Consider the following 19711-nt stretch of genomic DNA (forward strand, 5'->3'; position numbering starts at 1 on the left):
GAAAACCAGGCACTGCTCATCACCTGCCCAATACAATCCCAACAGTGAAACATGGTCGTGGCAGCACCATGCTATGGGGGTGTTTTTCATCTGCAGAGACAGGACGACTGGTTATCATTGAAGGAAACATGAATGCAGCCAAGTACAGAGATATCATGGATGAAAACCTCTTCCAGAGTGCTCTGGACTTCAGACATGGCCGAAGGTTCACCTTCCAACAAGGCAATGACCCTAAGCACACAGCTAAAATAACAAAGGAGTGGCTTCAAAAGAACTCTGTGAACATTCTTGGTTAGTCCAGCCAGAGCTCTGACCTAAACCCAATTGGTCTCTGGAGAGACCTGAAAATGGCAGTCTACCAACGATCACCATCCAACCTGTCGGAACTGGAGAGGATCTACAAGGAAGAATGGCAGAGGATCCCCAAATACAGGTGTGAAAAACTTGTTGCATCATTCCCAAGAAGACTCATGGCTGTACTAGCTTAAAAGGGTGCTTCTACTCAATACTGAGCAAAGGGTCTGAATACTTATGACCATGTGATATTTCATTTTTTCTTTTTTAATACATTTGCAAAAATTGCTACATTTTTTATTTTTTTTCAGTCAAGATGGGGTGCAGAGTGTACATTAATGTGAAAACAATTGAACTTTTTTGAATTTACCAAATGGCTGCAATGCAACAAAGAGTGAAATTTTTTTAAGGGGTATGAATACTTTCCGCACCAACTGTATATAGCACTGTGTACTTGCAATTGCTAATTTTGCTTTTCTACCCAGCTAATTCTGCTGTTTTCTCTGCTCTGTAGAAACAGGAAGTCTCTTGTCTCTGCACCCATTTTTGATGCTTTTTTTCCATGCTGAAATGGGCAAAAAACGCTATGGAATCCTTATGCAAGCTACAGTGGGGAAAATAAGTATTTAGTCAGCCACCAGTTGTGCAAGTTCTCCCATTTAAAAGAGCATCAGAACTTTCTCAAGGCAGCTCAGTGCTATACACTGTGGGAGTGATTACCTCCTGTCAGTGTATCGCCGGCTGTCTTTGAGAGCAGTCACATTAGTGACTGCTCCCAAAGTCATCAGGATCATCATGGAACATTATGGATTATCTTCTCTGCGGACAGGTGAGGAATATTGTGGATTATTATTTTATTTTTGTTACTGGAGATGTTGGCGTCAGTGGATTTGGTGTTCTGTGAGAATGGTTTAATTAAGATTCAGTAAAGGAGTCTGTGTATTATTTCCAATAAAGGACTTTATTCAGGGTATGTGCTTTTTTTAAATAAAATATCACTATGGGGTTACTAATGAATAGGTGTCTTATAAACACCTCTCCAATACTAACCTGTGGGTTTGATGTCACCTGACAATATAAAGGTTACAGGAAAAAGAAGCACCATGCAGTCATGGAATCCAAAATTGAATAACACTTTATTTATATTAAACAAGATAAAAACTGGACAAACAGTGCAGAGCAGGGCTAAAAGATGACAAAGGATGTCACCAGCATCATGCTAAGCTCAAGGTAAGGTTATCCCTGAATACAAGTGGACTCATACAGGTGAACTATAAAGTGCAACATGCAGCATGTATTACCTGTCTCTGCATTATCTACCATCTTCATCAGGTGATGTGCACGCTTTAATATTTTAATACTTTTACAGCCATTGCATTTATAATTGGATTTCTGATGAGCTAGTGATACTGGTTGTATTGTTTGATTTTTGGTGGTTGCCACAGCTACTACATGCTGCATGCTGCACTTTATAGTTCACCTGTATGAGTCTACTTGTATTCAGGGATAACCTTACCTTGGGCTTAGCATGATGCTGGTGACATCCTTTGTCATCTTTTAGCCCTGCTGTGCACTGTTTGTCCGGTTTTTATCTTGTTTAATATAAATAAAGTGTTATTCAATTTTGGATTCCATGACTGCGTGGTGCTTTTTTTTCCTATTAAACTATGTTTTGCAGTTATCCATATATCCATGCATAGGTGGTGGTTTGGACATGTAGGTGTATTTGTACATGTAGCTATATATATATATATACACATATATGGTGTAATCATTGTGTGAATTACTGTCCACCACTGATAATGCACATTGGAATGTTGTTAAATATAAAGGTGACATCAACCCCACAAATATGAACCCCACTTGCCTCAACTACAGGGCAAGTGGGAAGAGTGTGGCTATGCGCCAGATTTGACATATCTTATACGTAGATGCGCCTTTTCTGGGATAGCTGAGAGCTGATGTTTTTAGTCTGGGAGGGGGTAATATCCAAGGCCTCTTTCTAGGCTATTAATATCAGATGTCTGTCTAACCTTTGCTGGTTAGTAGTGATGAGCGAATATACTCGGTACTCGACATTTCCCGAGCACGCTCGGGTGTCCTCAGAGTATTTGTAAGTGCTCGGAGATTTAGTTTTCAGCGCTGCAGCTGAATGATTTACATCTGTTAGCCAGCTTGATTACATGTGGGGATTCCCTAGCAACCAGGCAACCTCCACATGCGTGCTCGGTAAATCTCGAGTACCGAGTATGTTTGCTCACCACTACTGGTTAGATTTTATAGGGGGACCCTATGTCAATTTTTTTCTGTGGTCTCCCTGTAAACTAGCCTGTAAAGGCTAAGCAAACAGCTGTGAGTAGCTATTTATAGCCTTTATGACTATTGGCTCCTTCTCAGAGTATTAACATCAGCCCTCAGCTGTTAGCTTTCCCTCTGCTGGTTATTAAAATAATGCGGGGCCCGCAAAAAAATTTTTTCACCTTTTTTCTTTAAAATTAACAATTGTTGTTTGGTTACAGCCTAAGTAGGTTCATTCTGCTAACGCTCCTACATAGGCTGGTGACAATGTGTGCTTGTGGTTGTGTGTGTATTTATGTGTGTGTTTGTGTTTACTTATCAGCTTAGTAATGAGGGTGTCGAGCTGACACCTTTTCATTACTAAACCTAGGGCTGGGTGTCATTGACAGCTGTTGACATCAAGCCCTAATTTCATTACCCTAAGGCCGGCGTCACACACAGCGTAAAACAATACGGTCCGTATATTACGGCCGTAATACGCTGAAAAGTCCCGAAAAAAGTGGTCCGTAGCTCCTCCGTAGGCAGGGTGTGTCAGCGTTTTTTGCGCATGGCATCCTCCGTATGTAATCCGTATGGCATCCGTACTGCGTGGTTTTCTCGCAGGCTAGCAAAACCAACATACCGCTATAGAAGTGATCCATGTGTCCCAAAAAGAAAAGAAAATATATATATACTGTATATATATATATATATATATATATATATATATATATATATATATATATATGTCAGTAGACACATATATTAGAGAGAAAAGCCGGTAATTCAGTGCGGTGTACAGTAAAATCACACTGACAGCTTACAGTAGAATAGGTAGAATAAATGTGTACACATAGAATAGGTATATATATATATATATGTCAGTGAGACACATATATGTATATATATTAATATTTATTCCAGCGCTATACAGCTTGAAAGCCGGTAATTCAATTACCGGCTTTTTCTTTCTCCTTCCTAAAACCCGACATGATTTGAGACATGGTTTACATACAGTAAACCATGTCTTCTCTCCATTTTTTTTGCAGATTCCACACTACTAATGTCAGTAGTGTGTATCTGCAAAATTTGGCCATTCTAGCTCTTAAAATAAAGGGTTAAATGGCGGAAAAAATTGGCGTGGGCTCCCGCGCAATTTTCTCCGCCAGAGTAGTAAAGCCAGTGACTGAGGGCAGATATTAATAGCCTGGAGAGGGTCCACGGTTATTGGCCCCCCCCTGGCTAAAAATATCTGCCCCCAGCCACCCCAGAAAAGGCACATCTGGAAGATGCGCCTATTCTGGCACTTGGCCACTCTCTTCCCATTCCCGTGTAGCGGTGGGATATGGGGTAATGAAGGGTTAATGCCACCTTGCTATTGTAAGGTGACATTAAGCCTAATTAATAATGGAGAGGCGTCAATTATGACACCTATCCATTATTAATCCAATTGTAGTGAAGGGTTAAATAAAACACAAACACATTATTTAAAATTATTTTAATGAAATAAAAACAATGGGTGTTGCAGTATTTTATTCATCGCCCAATCCAGTCACTGAAGACCCTCGTTCTGTGAGTAAAAAAACATAATAAACCAACAATATACTTACCCTCCGCAGATCTGTAACGTCCAACGATGTAAATCCTTCTGAAGGGGTTAAAACATTTTGCAGCAAGGAGCTGTGCTAATGCAGGCTGCTCCTCGCTGCAAAACCCCAGGGAATGAGGCTAAAAATAGATCAATGATCTATATTTAGCTTCATTTGCGGTGAGGCGCCCTCTGCTGGCTGTTCATAGATCGTGGGAAATTACCTAGAAAGCCAGGGAGCCAGGGAGCTTTCTAGGTAATTTCCCACGATCTATGAACATCCAGCAGAGGGCGCCTCACCGCAAATGAAGCTAAATATAGATCATTGATCTATTTTTAGCCTCATTCCCTGGGGTTTTGCAGCGAGGAGCAGCCTGCATTAGCACAGCTCCTTGCTGCAAAATGTTTTAACCCCTTCAGAAGAATTTACATCGTTGGACGTTACAGATCTGCGGAGGGTAAGTATATTGTTGGTTTATTATGTTTTTTTACTCACAGAACGAGGGTGTTCAGTGACTGGATTGGGCGTTGAATAAAATACTGCAACACCCATTGTTTTTATTTCATTAAAATAATTTTAAATAATGTGTTTGTGTTTTATTTAACCCTTCACTACAATTGGATTAATAATGGATAGGTGTCATAATTGACGCCTCTCCATTATTAATTAGGCTTAATGTCACCTTACAATAGCAAGGTGGCATTAACCCTTCATTACCCCATATCCCACCGCTACACGGGAATGGGAAGAGAGTGGCCAAGTGCCAGAATAGGCGCATCTTCCAGATGTGCCTTTTCTGGGGTGGCTGGGGGCAGATATTTTTAGCCAGGGGGGGGGCAATAACCGTGGACCCTCTCCAGGCTATTAATATCTGCCCTCAGTCACTGGCTTTACTACTCTGGCGGAGAAAATTGCGCGGGAGCCCACGCCAATTTTTTCCGCCATTTAACCCTTTATTTTAAGAGCTAGAACGGCCAAATTTTGCAGATACACACTACTGACATTAGTAGTGTGGAATCTGCAAAAAAAATGGAGAGAAGACATGGTTTACTGTATGTAAACCATGTCTCAAATCATGTCGGGTTTTAGGAAGGAGAAAGAAAAAGCCGGTAATTGAATTACCGGCTTTCAAGCTGTATAGCGCTGGAATAAATATTAATATATATACATATATGTGTCTCACTGACATATATATATATATATATATACCTATTCTATGTGTACACATTTATTCTACCTATTGGACTGTAAGCTGTCAGTGTGATTTTACTGTACACCGCACTGAATTACCGGCTTTTCTCTCTAACACCGCTGCGTATTTCTCGCAAGTCACACTGCTTGTCCGTGTGTAATCCGTATTTTTCACGCTTCCATAGACTTTCATTGGCGTATTTCTTGCGCAGTACGGTGACAAACGCAGCATGCTGCGATTTTGTACGGCCGTAGAAAGCCGTATAATACTGATCAGTAAAATACGGCAAATAGGAGCAGGGGCATAGAGAATAATTGTGCCGTATTTTTTGCGAGTTTTACGGACGTAGATTCTGCGCTCTTACGTCCGTAAAACTCGCAAGTGTGACGCCGGCCTAATGCCACAGCATCAGCATAAAAATGGTAGTGTTGTACCAAGAATTTTTCTTATAATATTATTATTTATTTATTTACTGATGAATACTCCCTTGAGCCGCTCCTGCACCCACTGTTATCAGTGACCACAGGCACAGGGGTCCCATCAGCTGACACCAGTGACTGGAGGTGAACTTTATACCTCTGATTACAGCTGCACACTCATGCTGTCTTTTGATGGTGGTAGTAATCTTACGGCCAACCAGAAGCTGTGGTTGCCACGCTATTATGCACATAACAGCACAATAAACACTCTATGTTCTGGGGCTGAACCCGAACGGTAACATGGACTTCCTGGTGAAGTTCATGTTCAGAGTACGTGCCTGAAAAGTAGGTGTTCCGTATAATAATAATAATCTTTATTTTTATATAGCGCTAACATATTCCACAGCGCTTTACATTTTTAACATATTATCATCACTGTCCCCGATGGGGCTCACAATCTAAATTCCCTATCAGTATGTCTTTGGAATGTGGGAGGAAACTGGAGTGCCCGGAGGAAACCCACGCAAACACGGAGAGAACATACAAACTCTTTGCAGATGATGTTGTGGGGTTTGAACCCAGGACTCCAGCGCTGCAAGGCTGCAGTGCTAACCACTGCGCCACTGTGCTGCCCACGTATGGACGCAGAACCTTAGTGTTAAGGTTCGCCCATCTCTAATGTAGAGGCGTCTATAAGACACCCCTATTTCTAACCTCAATAATTAATGGGTTAATCGGCAGAAAGGTGAGTATAATGTTGCTTTTTTATTTTAATTTTTGTTGAATAAATGGGTAAAAGAGGGTTGAGGAGTTTTAATTTCAAATAAAGGAGTTTGTGTGTTAATTTCAATTAAATTAGTTTGCTCTGTCTTTATTACATTTGACTTTGGGGTTCAAAATGGGGGTGTCTCATAGACGCCTCTCCATTAGTAATCCATGGGCTTGATGTCAGCAGCCATAAAACAGCTGACATCGACCCCACAACTATTACCCCACTTTTCAAGCTCTTGTTTTAAATTTTTTTATTTAAATAAATAAAATAAATACGATGCGGGGACCACTCTATTTTTGATAACCAGACAGCTGAGCGGAGCAGCCTGCAGCTGTCAGCTTTAACTGCGCTGGTTAGCTAGAATAGGGAGGACCCCATGACATTTTTTTTTATTTATTCATTGCACATGCTAGCGAATACTCTCATCAATGTATGCCTGTTTTTGTTGCTATCAGAGAGACCAAGCTTACGATGATGAGAGCAGTACACTCATCAGTCAATGCCCATAAAGGGCAGTAGCCTTTTCACCGCCAGTCACAGCTGCTGGCTCACATGCTGTAATAGCGAGGGAAACGCAACACACTGACCGGCAGTAACAAGCTTACCACCGATGAGAGCCAGTGTTTCCCGAACTGTCACACAGATGACAATAAGGGAAAGGTTCGGGACCCCCATTCATTTGAATCATGTCAGGGTTTGGGTTTTAGGTACTGTTCTGATACCCGAACCAAACTTTTTGTTAATGTTCGGCCGAACTTGACGGACTTGAACATCCACGGTTCTGCACATCACTATATGGGAGACAACATAGCAACAAGTTTCCATCTATAGAAAACTGAAATTAACCCCTTCATGACCTTGGGATTTTTCATTTTTCCGTGTTCGTTTTTCGCTCCCCTCCTTCCCAGAGCCATAACTTTTTTATTTTTCCATCAATTTGGCCATGTGAGGGCTTATTTTTTGCGGGATGAGTTGTACTTTTGAACGACATCATTGGTTTTAGCATGTTGTGTACTAGAAAACGGGGAAAAATTCCAAGTGCGGTGAAATTGCAAAAAAAGTGCAATCCCACACTTGTTTTTTGTTTGGCTTTTTTGCTAGGTTCACTAAATGCTAAAACTGATTCTCCAGGTCAGTACAAGTTCATAGACACCTAACATGTTTAGGTTATTTTTTATCTAAGTGGTGAAAAAAAATTCCAAACTTTGCTAAAAAAAAAAAAAAAAAAAAATTGTGCCATTTTCCGATACCCGTAGCGTCTCCATTTTTCGTGATCTCGGGTCGGTTGAGGGCTTATTTTTTCCGTGCCGAGATGACGTTTTTAATGATAGCACTTTGGTGCAGATACGTTATTTTGATCGCCCGTTATTGCATTTTAATGCAATGTCGCGGCGACCATAAAAAACGTAATTCTGGCGTTTTGAATTTTTTTCCCGCTACGCTGTTTAGCGATCAGGTTAATGTTTTTTTTTATTTGATAGATCGGGCGATTCTGAGCGCGGCGATTCCAAATATGCGTAGATTTTATATTTTTTTTATTGATTTATTTTGATTGGGGCAAAAGGGGGGGTGATATAAACTTTTATATATTTTTTATTTTTTTAACATTTTTTTCAACTTTTTTTTTTTACTTTTGCCATGCTTCAATAGCCTCCATGGGAGGCTAGAAGTAGGCACAACTCGATCGCCTCTGCTACATAGCAGCGATCTGCTGATTGCTGCTATGTAGCAGAAATGGAGGTGTGCTGTGAGCGCCGACCACAGGGTGGCGCTCACAGCCACCGGCGATCAGTAACCATAGAGGTCTGAAGGACCTCTATGGTTACAATGGAGACGCATCGCCGACCCCCGATCATGTGACGGGGGTCGGCGATGACGTCATTTCCGGCCGACCGGCCGGAAGCGGTAGTTAAATGCCGCTGTCTGCGTTTGACAGCGGCATTTAACTAGTTAATAGGTGCGGGCAGATCACGATTCTGCCCGCGCCTATTACGGGCACATGTCAGCTGTTCAACACAGCTGACATGTCCCGGCTTTGATGCGGGCTCACCGCGGAGCCCTGCATCAAAGCAGGGGATCTGACCTCAGACGTACTATCCCGTCTGAGGTCAGATAGGGGTTAAAGATAACACCTTTGGAGGGTTAAACTGATAAAAAATTAAAGTATACAAGATGTACTGTGGGCTGAAATATTTTTATTTATAATGTGAATACATGGCAGCTTTTTCTGAAAAGGCAACTGAAATTATAGGTATGCTGTAGCTTAAAGCAATTGTGGCAGGTCTTTTATGGTAACCATGTGATATGCAGAATATCTTGGCACTATCAAAGCAATCTAAAGAAGTATTTCTATCCACTCTGTGTGGTGGGGAAAGGAAGCAGCTCAGTACCTCGCCCTTCTCATTGGAAGATGAACAGCACTGCTGGGGTCCAATCCATAGATACCTGAGTGCACCATCGGCAGGTATCGTGCACCTTTACTACTAAGTAGAAGGTCACATGCTCAACACCTACAGAGCTTTAAACAGGAGTTCTAAGCATAACATGAGGTTACTATTTAGAATTCCTTACCTTCTGTTCACGTTCAGCTTGTTTATATTTTAAACTTATAAAATTCAAATCTGACATCTCGGAATCAGTTTGTCGAGCCTCAATCAAACGACTAATATAACGATTCACGCGGGTTCCTGGAGTATTCTGAACGACATTTGTAGAAAATGAAGAACGGTTCCTGAGTTTTTCTGATGCTGTTCTTAAAGCTCTCCTCTAATTTAAGAAAATATGAGAAAAGCCAGTTATAAATAATGATTAGCAAAAGATACTTGTAGTTACAACTATCAATTTTACATGCAGTATAATGAATGTTTTAGCAGAGGCCACTCTCAATAACATTTTAATTATTGAACAACTTATTCTTATTTTGTATATATATCATGAAACTTTGAGTAAAGTATATCTAGTGATAATTGATATGTAAGGTAACTCCACCTGCGTTCTTATCAGGAGTAAGGAGGAAACCGTTTTGTGCCTCAATAACAATCTATTTACAATATATCTGTCTGTATTATCTAAAACTCATCTACATAATTTAACTAATATATGTGGCTCCTCATGAGAGACTTTGCAAATGTAAAACTTTTGCGAACCAGAACTTTACAGGCCTCTAATATTGCAGAAGTTTAATCTAGTACACAAATGAGCATGCGGTGAAACATCTAAAAGATTACTAAAGAGGAACACAAATAACTGTATTTTCTATTTCTCTACATGAATCACATTTACTGTATAATTTCGCATATACGGTAAATAGAGGAGTTGTTGCTAATTTTCTTACCTTATCATCATCCTCACAAGTCATTACATTGGAAAAAGGGATTTCCGCCTTAAACATCTTACGACAGTGCATGAGCTGAACTAGGAGATAGCAGACAGTCTTGAATTTCATCCTTTTGGCAGGCTTTATGTCAGACAGAATCAGTCCAGGAAATATCTGGCAATAGAAAATACATACATTAAAAACTCCTTAGATTAAAGACAATTTAAAAAAGTATAAGTCATGAAATACATTCACAGTTTATTTATTTTACTTGCTTAAATAGCGAGATTAAATTACATAGCACTCTCGAAACATCATCATCACTGTCCCCATAGGAACTTACAATATGTTTTCGGAGAATATTAGGAAATCGAGGTACCCGGAGAAAACCCATGCAAACACGGGGAAAACATGCAAACAACTTGCAGATTCTGTCCTTGATCCCAACAATCCAGCACTGCAAAACAACAGTGCTAACCACTAAGGCTTCTTTCACACTAGCGTCGGAATCTCCGACGCTAGCGTTTGCTGCATTGCACAATGGAGGCAGCGGATGCATTTTTCCGGCGCATCCGCTGCCCCATTGTAAGGTGCGGGGAGGTGGGGGCGGAGTTCCGGCCGCGCATGCGCGGTCGGACATAGCGGTCCGTCGGGAGAAAAAAACGTTACATGTAGGGTTTTTTTCTCCCGACGGTCCGCCAAAGCACGACGCATTCGTCGCAAGACGGATGCGAAGTGTGCAAATCCGTCGCAAATGCGTCGTCAATAGAAGTGTATGGGGAAAAAACGCATCCTGCAAGCACTTTTGCAGGATGCGTTTTTTCTGCAAAACGACGCATTGTGACGGATTTAAAAAAACGCTAGTGTGAAAGTAGCCTAAGCCACCGTGCTTTCACACTTTACAATTACTCTTTCCTTTAATTACCCACTTTGACAGTATTACAAATAAGTTGCTTTGCTTTCTTGGCAATCCCAGAATTTATAGTACCATTATTAGTAATCCTTTTTTCCAGATGTCACGATAGCTTACAGTTTATGTCTTATATAGTGCTAAAATTAAAGACATTGTCTTTTACCACATTACAAATGCAGTCCTTAAAGGGCCCTATTAACATGGGGGACCTGGATCTGCATTTTAAACACTATTATTCATATCTTCCCTGCAGCAAACGCTGCTGCAGGGAACATATGAATGGGGCTTCAGCACGATGCCGGGGACAGCGCTAAACTTTAGCACTGTCTCTGGCACGGTGCGTGTGGTACCCAGTGGGCACACGGGCGGCACACGTGTGCCGCACATGTGCCACACTGATGTGCCACGTGTGCACACGGACACACGGACACGGATAACTCCAGTACCATTTTTGTACGGTACTGGAATTATCTGGACATGTGAAACCGGCCTTAGGGCAAGCGGAACACACCAAATTATAAGAGATATGGTTTAAGGTGCGTTCACAGCCCGCTGGTCCACCATACAGAGATGGAACCTGCTGCTGGGTAATGACGGACTATATGGCGGTACAATGTGAATACACACACAGGTTAACTTCACCCTGTGTGAAGGAAGCAAACCCTGTTGTGTCACAGGTACTGCTCCGAGAGCACAAGCAAGGAGTCTCAGGACTCTATCCCAAGACACAGGATTAGAGTACGTTCAGACCACTTGCGCTCGACACCGCAACTGGGGTGTCAAAGTAACAGAAAATATCATTTAAAGCACAAGTGTGCATGCTGTGCCACTTTGGCGGACACCACTAACCACCCAGACTTGAGATAGGAAAGTGCTCTATAAGCGCACAGCGCCGCACTGGCGGGTACAGCAATAGATGCTGTATCGTGTGTCTTTATGTTGACAGCTTAGTCAGGCGCCAGACAGCAAGCATCCACCTTTTGCAAACAGTCAGGGAGGGGATTTTAAAGAACGACTTGCACTCATCAACATACACGATTCCAAATGTACACGTGCGGCCATGCAAACCTTTTATAGCTGCAGCAAGAACATGACCTTCCCAGAAGGACTAATGGGAGTCAGCCACAGAAGAAGAACACCTTCAGGACCTTCCTAAAGGACCAATGGGATTTGCTGCAGCATCTAAGCATGTGACCCTTGATCTCCAATGAGAGATCTTTCCCTGGGCATGCTCAGAAAGGGAAGAGCAGTCCCAAACACGTCTGCTCGCCGCTGCCCAGTACTGGCTACAATGGCAGAAGCTGGAAAGGCAGCAGTAACCAGTTGTCCAGTATCAGCCTGAGCTAGACGCAGGGACCGATGTCTCTGCTGAGCAGACTCCACTGCAGCTGTAGAAGTATGGGAGACCGCTGCAGAGATGGTTCGAGATTCCCCCTGTGCAGAGGAGGGATCTCAACACCTAACATGGCTCCCCCTTCTTCGACCTCGCTACGCTCGAAGGCAGCATTGAGCTGTGGAGCTCGAATGTGTTCAGCAGGCTCCCAGGACCTGTTCTCTGAGCCATAACCCTTCCAATCCACAAAATAGAATTTTTTGCCACGTACCACCTTGCACCCCAAAATAGCATTCACCTCCTAATCGTTCGTAGACAAACCCGATGTCCCGGCAGATGACTCAGAAAAAAACGGGACATGTATACGGGCTTCAAGAGGGACACATGAAAGGTGTCGGTGATACCAAGGCATGGAGGAAGGGCCAGACGGTAGACCACAGGGTTAACCTGTTCAAGGACCTTGAAGGGACCCAAGTAGCGAGGTGCAAACTTAGTGGACTCAACTCGCAGCCTGATGTTACGGGCGGAGAGCCACACCAAGTCGCCAGGAGCAAAGGTCGGAGCGGGGTGCCGATGAGCATCGGCGGAGGTCCTCATTCTCTCCTTGGAGGCTCGAATGGCATCCTGAGTGTGGTCCCAAATGTCCCATGCCTTCACATCCCAGTCTGCCACCCTGGAGTCAGCAGAAGACACGGGCATGGGCACAGGGACACGCGGATGCTGGCCGTAATTAAGGAGGAATGGAGTCTGACCGGTGGACTCGGCTACAGCATTGTTAAGCGCAAACTCTGCCCATAGGCACGAATGTTCTTCTCCCCGGAAAGAAAATGGAGGGTGAAATGGAACCAGGAGAAGAACAAGGACTATCTCGCCGGGCGAGAATTTAACCGATGGGCTGTCTGCAGGTACACCTTCTTGTGGTCTGTGAAAACTTGGAAGGGAAAACGAGCTCCCTCCAAGAGGGGGGGGGACCGTGTTCTTTTCTTTGAATGCCTCTTTTTTTCTCCTGTAAACTCTATGTTGATGCCTTTGCCCAAAAAGCTCTACTTTTGTCTCATCTGACCAGAGAACATTCTTCCAAAACGTTTTAGGCTTTTTCAGGTAAGTTTTAGCAAACTCCAGCCTGGCTTTTTTATGTCTCGGGGTAAGAAGTGGGGTCTTCCTGGGTCTCCTATCATACAGTCCCTTTTCATTCAGACGCCGACGGATAGTACGGGTTGACACTGTTGTACCCTCGGACTGCAGGGCAGCTTGAACTTGTTTGGATATTATTCGAGGTTTTTTATCCAACATCCGCACAATCTCGCGTTGAAATCTCATCAATTTTTCTTTTCCGTCCACATCTAGGGAGGTTAGCCACAGTGCCATGGGCTTTAAACTTCTTGACAACACTGCGCACGGTAGACACAGGAACATTCAGGTCTTTGGAGATTGACTTGCAGCCTTGTGATTGCTCATGCTTCCTCACAATTTGGTTTCTCAAGTCCTCAGACAGTTCTTTGGTCTTCTTTCTTTTCTCCATGCTCAATGTGGTACACACAAGGACACAGGACAGAGGTTGAGTCAACTTTAATCCATGTCAACTGGCTGCAAGTGTGATTTAGTTATTGCCAACACCTGTTAGGTGCCACAACCGGTGACAACCTCTTGAAGCTCATCAAGAGAATGCCAAGAGTGTGCAAAGCAGTCATCAAAGCAAAAGGTGGCTACTTTGAAGAACCTAGAATATAAGACATAATTTCATTTGTTTGACACTTTTTTGTTAAGTATATAATTCCACATGTGTTAATTCATAGTTTTGATGCCTTTAGTGTGAATTTACAATTTTCAGAGTCATGAAAATACAGAAAAATCTATAAATGAGAAGGTGTGTTCAAACTTTTGGTCTGTACTTTATATATATATTTGCACTCGTGTGTGTGTGTGTGTGTATATATATATATATATATATATATATATATATATAAATATATATATATATATACACATTTCGTAATGTTTGGAACCATTATTTTTCTATTTATATATGTCTTTGTATGGCCCATCATACAAGTACTTTACCCCTCCATACAGTTAGTATGACTCATCTTTTTTATTTTGGTCTCATATTCTCTTTGGTCCTAGATACCACACCAACCCTTGAATGTGCATATTGTCCAGGGGGAGGGCTAGGTATAATATATTTAGAGGGCCGGAACTGCACGTTCCAATCTGTGGAGAACAAATGGTTTCTGCCATTTGACCGCGAGGTCACTTCCTGGGCCACGTCACATCCTGTGACCGCTATACTCGAAAGCCCCTTTTGAGTGCTTTCTTAAAGAGCACACGCTGGCTGCACTTATCTCTCTATGCTTGAGGACACTGCGCTCCAGGATGGAATGCATGCGTCATGTCCTATGACACACTTTCGGGTCTCCTGTGGTGTTTATGAAAAGCGGTAAGGACAACACCTGGAAGTTATTTAGTGACATGAGGTACATATCAGCATCACTAAAGGTTAAAACCAGCACCATTTTTATGAAGTTGAGTATGACTATGAAATCCTAATAATGTCTCTCTAACGAGGGACGTGGTTGATTGTGCTATTTACATTGTTTACATTTTACTTTCTAACTGATGTATGCTAATGGGGGAGGAATCACAATGTTATATCATGTGTATATAAATGAAGGAGTATGTTCTGCACCATGCAGCATAAACTTATCTTACCTCTTAATGAACCGTGTGGTGAAAAGTGTAGAGGTCACATGACATCTGCTTGATGAGTATCCCTCTGACTATTTCTATGCTATCGTTTATATATATATGCCATGCCTATAATTTTTTTTTTAAGGACAGGGTTTGATCCACATTGCAACATTGTGGGGATTTATCTGTTGTTTCCATTTATCCATTTGCTGCTTCCATTCATTGTCATTGGCTGCTGGGATTAGTGTTTATCAGATCTTCCCAGTGAGAGACTTCGTTGAGCAGGGGGGCCATATCCACTGTGGGGTGTCAACCTCCACTGTCTAGGCAGGAGCTCAGTTCAGGAACAGCTCAGTGGGGTCACGTGTCACACTTTTTTACTACATACTATCATGACTATGCATGTTGAGTCACCTTCTCACCGACTTTTTAACACCTGCTTTCCCACTTATCTTCCTTTTTTTTTCGTTAGTCCTTGTACAGTATTGTCTGCCCAACGGATGGTATGAGTGCATGTCAGCCATCACTTATCAATAGGCTACTCTAGGGCAGGTAGAGCCAGATGCCAGCGAGTGGGGCGCCATTCTCGTACAGTTTCTAATAGGGTGCCCACCTCTGCAGGTAGACAGGAGTTCAGTTTAGGGATCACCTATAGGGTGAACACAGGGTACACTTTTTAGGGTGGTATCTGTAATTGTATTTGTTGTTTGTCCCATTTAACGGTATTTCATTAAAAGCTATATTTTAGTATCATTATTTTGGGGGTTCCTCCATGTTAGCCTTTGCCAAAGTGAACCTCCTCTATTTATTCAATTCCTGATTTTTATGTATTGTGAGTGCAGCATCGGTGTATGATCTTTTAGTTGCCTTTTTAACCTACTTCACAATGTTCACCTAAGGTAGGAGTTTGGTATTAACAATCTTTCTATACTCGGTCTTGACTTGTTTTAATTCTCTCCCTGCTATTTAGTAAAGTTGCTACAATGGATATTGATGATAAGTTTAACTAATACGTCATTTGTATGATTCTAATGGTTGCTGTTGTTAATTTTTTTTATTGAGTTAAAATAATGGAAAATAAAGGCTTCCAACGAAGAAAAAAGTTTAGCAGCAATTTTTCATTTTTTTTCAAGCCAGCTGTTTATAACCCGACAAACTCAAGTAAGGTGCATACATTGTTTATATGTGGAGAAAATAGCAAAATATCAAATTATGTATTTTTACATGTGTAAAATTTGCTTTGAAAAAAATGACAAATCTGACAAATGTTTTTCATATTTATATACTTTTCATTTTTTATCTCCTGTAAGAAAATGGTAGAAAGAAATTTGTAAGGATAAATGTCACAAAACTTCCCTAAATGAATGCAGTTCTGTGCACAGTGGTCTTGAAGAGCTTACAATGTTTTCCTCATGTTAGTCTTAATATTGTGCATTGATTCGGAGAAAGTACTGTGAGAATATTTTCATTAATAAAACATACCTTTCTTCGATGTGATGGCACAATGAAAAATGTTTCAATATTATGCTTTTTCAAAAAACTATTTCTTTCATGACCATAACCGGGCTCAACTTCATAATCCCCATTCAGGCACTCTAAGGTGGTCTTTGTTATATGAACTTTCCTAAAAGACAAACAAAAAAAAGAAATAATCAATTATGTCACTAAATATGCAATTCTCTGTGTTAATGAAATACATTCCTAGTAAACTGTGGGCTGCTTTATTACATTTAGTTCGCTTTTGTGACCGCAATGCACTTTTTAAAAGTGTTTTACAAGAGTTGTGCAAAATATATAAAAAAAGGTGCAGTTACACTGTTGATCAAGGTAAAAACCTTAGGGGTCGCATGTATGGTCAGTGTGCTGTCCTTGTGTGCTCAACAGACAGTACCCTGACCCAGCAACAGGGCCGGACTGGGACTAAAATTCAGCCCTGGCATTTGAAGTTACACAGGCCCACTTGTCACATGGTGACTGTATAATATCTTTGTACACTTGTAGGCAGGGCCGGTTTTAGGCAAAGTGGGGCCCTAGGCAAAGTTTAAAATGGGGCCCCAAATGCTATCACATTGCACATCACACAAAAGCATTTTGGTTGTATTTACATGCGCTGAGTTCAGGCCGCTAAATGAGTTTGATCAACAATACTTGTTGTTCAACGCTTGTTTCCTGGCCTCTTTCCACCAGCTGAGGAATAATGATGGGACAGAACGATCACTAATAGATCACTAACAGCTCACCATGCAGTATCATGTTATCAGCAGCACATCTACAGTTTACAACGGTGATGTGCTGCTGAGAACAATGATTTTTGTTCTGGCAAAAACAATCTGAATATGCAGTCCTCCATATATTATAATATGCACCACAGTTCTCCATATAGCATAATACACTCCTCATAGTGCTCCATATAGTATAATGCACTGCCATAGTCATCCATGTAGTACAATTCACTTCCCATAGTGTAATGCACCACATAGTTCTTCATATAGTATAATGTATTCTCCTTAGTCCTCGATACAGTATAATGCAGACCACATATAGTATAATGCAGCCACCACCCTACAGAGTATAATGCAGCCACCCCACAGAGCATAATGCAGCCACCCCAGAGTATAATGTAACCCCCATAGAATATAATGCAGCCCCCCTCATAGTTTAATGCAGCCCCCTCATAGAGTATGATGCAATTACCCCTCATAGAATATAAATATAATACAGACCCCCATAGAATATAATGTAGCCCCGAATAGAATATAATACAGCCCACCTCCCCATAGAATATAACGCAACCCCATCAAAGAGTATGATACAATCATCCCTCATAAAATCTAATACAGCCCCCAGAGAATATAATACAGCCCCCTCCCCATAATATATAATGTATCCCCCCATAGAATATAATATACCCCCCATAGTATATAACACAGCCTCCCCCATAGAATTTAATATACCCCCACAATAGTATATAACACAGCCACATAGTACATAACATGGCCTCCCCCATAGAAAATATTATACCCCTCATAGTATATAGCAAAGCCCACATAGTATATAGCACAACCCGCATAGTATATAGCACAGCCTGCATAATATAGCACAGCCCGAATAGTAGTAGTATACAGCACAGCCTGTGTAGTAGTATACAGCACAGCCCACACAGTAGTATACAGCACAGCCCGCGTAGTAGTATACAGCACAGCCCACATAGTATTATACACCACAGCGCACATAGTAGTATACAGCACAGCCCACACAGTAGTATACAGTACAGCCCACACAGTAGTATACAGCACAGCCCGCATAGTAGTATACAGCACAGCTCGTGTAATAGTATACAGCACAGCCCACACAGTAGTATACAGCACAGCCCACACAGTAGTACACAGCACAGCCCACACAGTAGTATACAGCACAGCCCACACAGTAGTATACAACACAGCTCACACAGTAGTATACAGCACAGCCCACACAGTAGTATTTAGTACAGCCCACACAGTAGTATACAGCACAGCCCACACAGTAGTATACATCACAGCCCACATAGTAGTATATAGCACAGCCCACACAGTAGTATACAGCACAGCCCACACAGTAGTATACAGCACAGCCCATGTAGTAGTATACAGCACAGCCCGCATCTCTCCCCCCCTCGAGAATGGCCACACAGTCCAGTATAAAAAACAAAACACACTCCTCACCTCTCTTCGGGCCCGCCCTGCTCCTGTCTCGGCGGCTGCCGCTGCACTGCCTGGTACCCAGAAAGTGTGCGTGCACCCACAGTGTCAGAAGCAGAGCAGGGAATGATGGGAGAGGGAGCATCAGCAGACGCTCTCTCCTCAATCATTGCATTGAACTGTACCAGCATCTGACGTATACCTGAATATCTACTGTATGATCCAGTGTCTTATTCCACAGAAATCCATGTTTTTCTTCTATGTAAATGAGCAGCTAAGGACTATGGGCCGGACTCTGATATGCATGAGAATCTGCCTTCAGAGATCACCTACTATATAATTGTCTAAGTCTCACTTCCGTCTTTCTGTCTGTCCTTCTGTCTGTCTGTCACGGATATTCATTGGTCGCGGCCTTGGTCTGTCATGGAAATCCAAGTCACTGATTGGTCGTGGCAAAACGCTCACAACAATTGCCACAACCAATCAGCGACGGGTATAGTCCGGCGGCAAAATGGCCGCTCCTTCCTCCCCGCAGTCAGTGCCCGCTCCATACTCCCACCAGTCAGCCCTCAGACAGGGTTAATGGCAACGTTAATGGACTGCGTTATGCCGCGGTGTAACACACTCCATTAATGCAGCTATTAACCCTGTGTGACCAACTTTTTACTATTAATGATGCATATGCAGCATCAATAGTAAAAAAGATCTAATGTTACAAATAATAACAATTAAAAAAAAGGTTATTCTCACCCTCTGACGTGGCGCGGTGTCCTCGGCAGTGCAAGCGGCAGGTTCCGGTGCCAAGGATGCTATGTGAGAAGGACCTTCCATGACGTCATCACAGGTCCTGGGCTCATACCAACCCTGGGACCAGAAGCTGCCGCGTGCACCGCACACAGGTGCCAGGACTTCATTTGGCCTTCGGAAGGTAAGTATATGCTTATTTTTTAAGTCTTTTTTAACCATGCATATAGTGCCAAAATTGCTACATACTGCGTGAACTGCGTTATATACTACATGGCTGCTATGTACTATGTGGGCAGTGTTATATACTATGTGGACAATGTTATATACTGCGTGGGCTGCCTTATATACTACATGGCCGCTGTATACTACGTGGGCAGTGTTATATACTGTGTGGGCTGCGTTATATACTACATGGCTGCTATATACTACATGGGCAGTGTTATATACTATGTGGGCAATGTTATATACTGCGTGGGCTGTGTTATATACTGTTT

At 42.2% G+C, this 19711-nt stretch overlaps 1 protein-coding gene across 1 annotated transcript in view; it reads right to left on the minus strand.

The window, feature by feature from the left end:
- The window catches only part of ADCY1 (adenylate cyclase 1), a 614659-nt gene that overhangs the window by 243091 nt on the left and 351857 nt on the right, over positions 1–19711 (minus strand). Inside the window, exons 7-9 of the mRNA XM_069730375.1 lie at positions 16276–16417; positions 9878–10033; positions 9115–9309 (exon numbers count right to left, since the gene is read on the minus strand). Coding sequence (XP_069586476.1) covers positions 9115–9309; positions 9878–10033; positions 16276–16417 — 493 coding nt within the window. The remainder of the gene's footprint in view (positions 1–9114; positions 9310–9877; positions 10034–16275; positions 16418–19711) is intronic.

This window comes from Ranitomeya imitator, chromosome 6, assembly GCF_032444005.1.
Source record: "Ranitomeya imitator isolate aRanImi1 chromosome 6, aRanImi1.pri, whole genome shotgun sequence".
Taxonomy (NCBI): domain Eukaryota; kingdom Metazoa; phylum Chordata; class Amphibia; order Anura; family Dendrobatidae; genus Ranitomeya; species Ranitomeya imitator.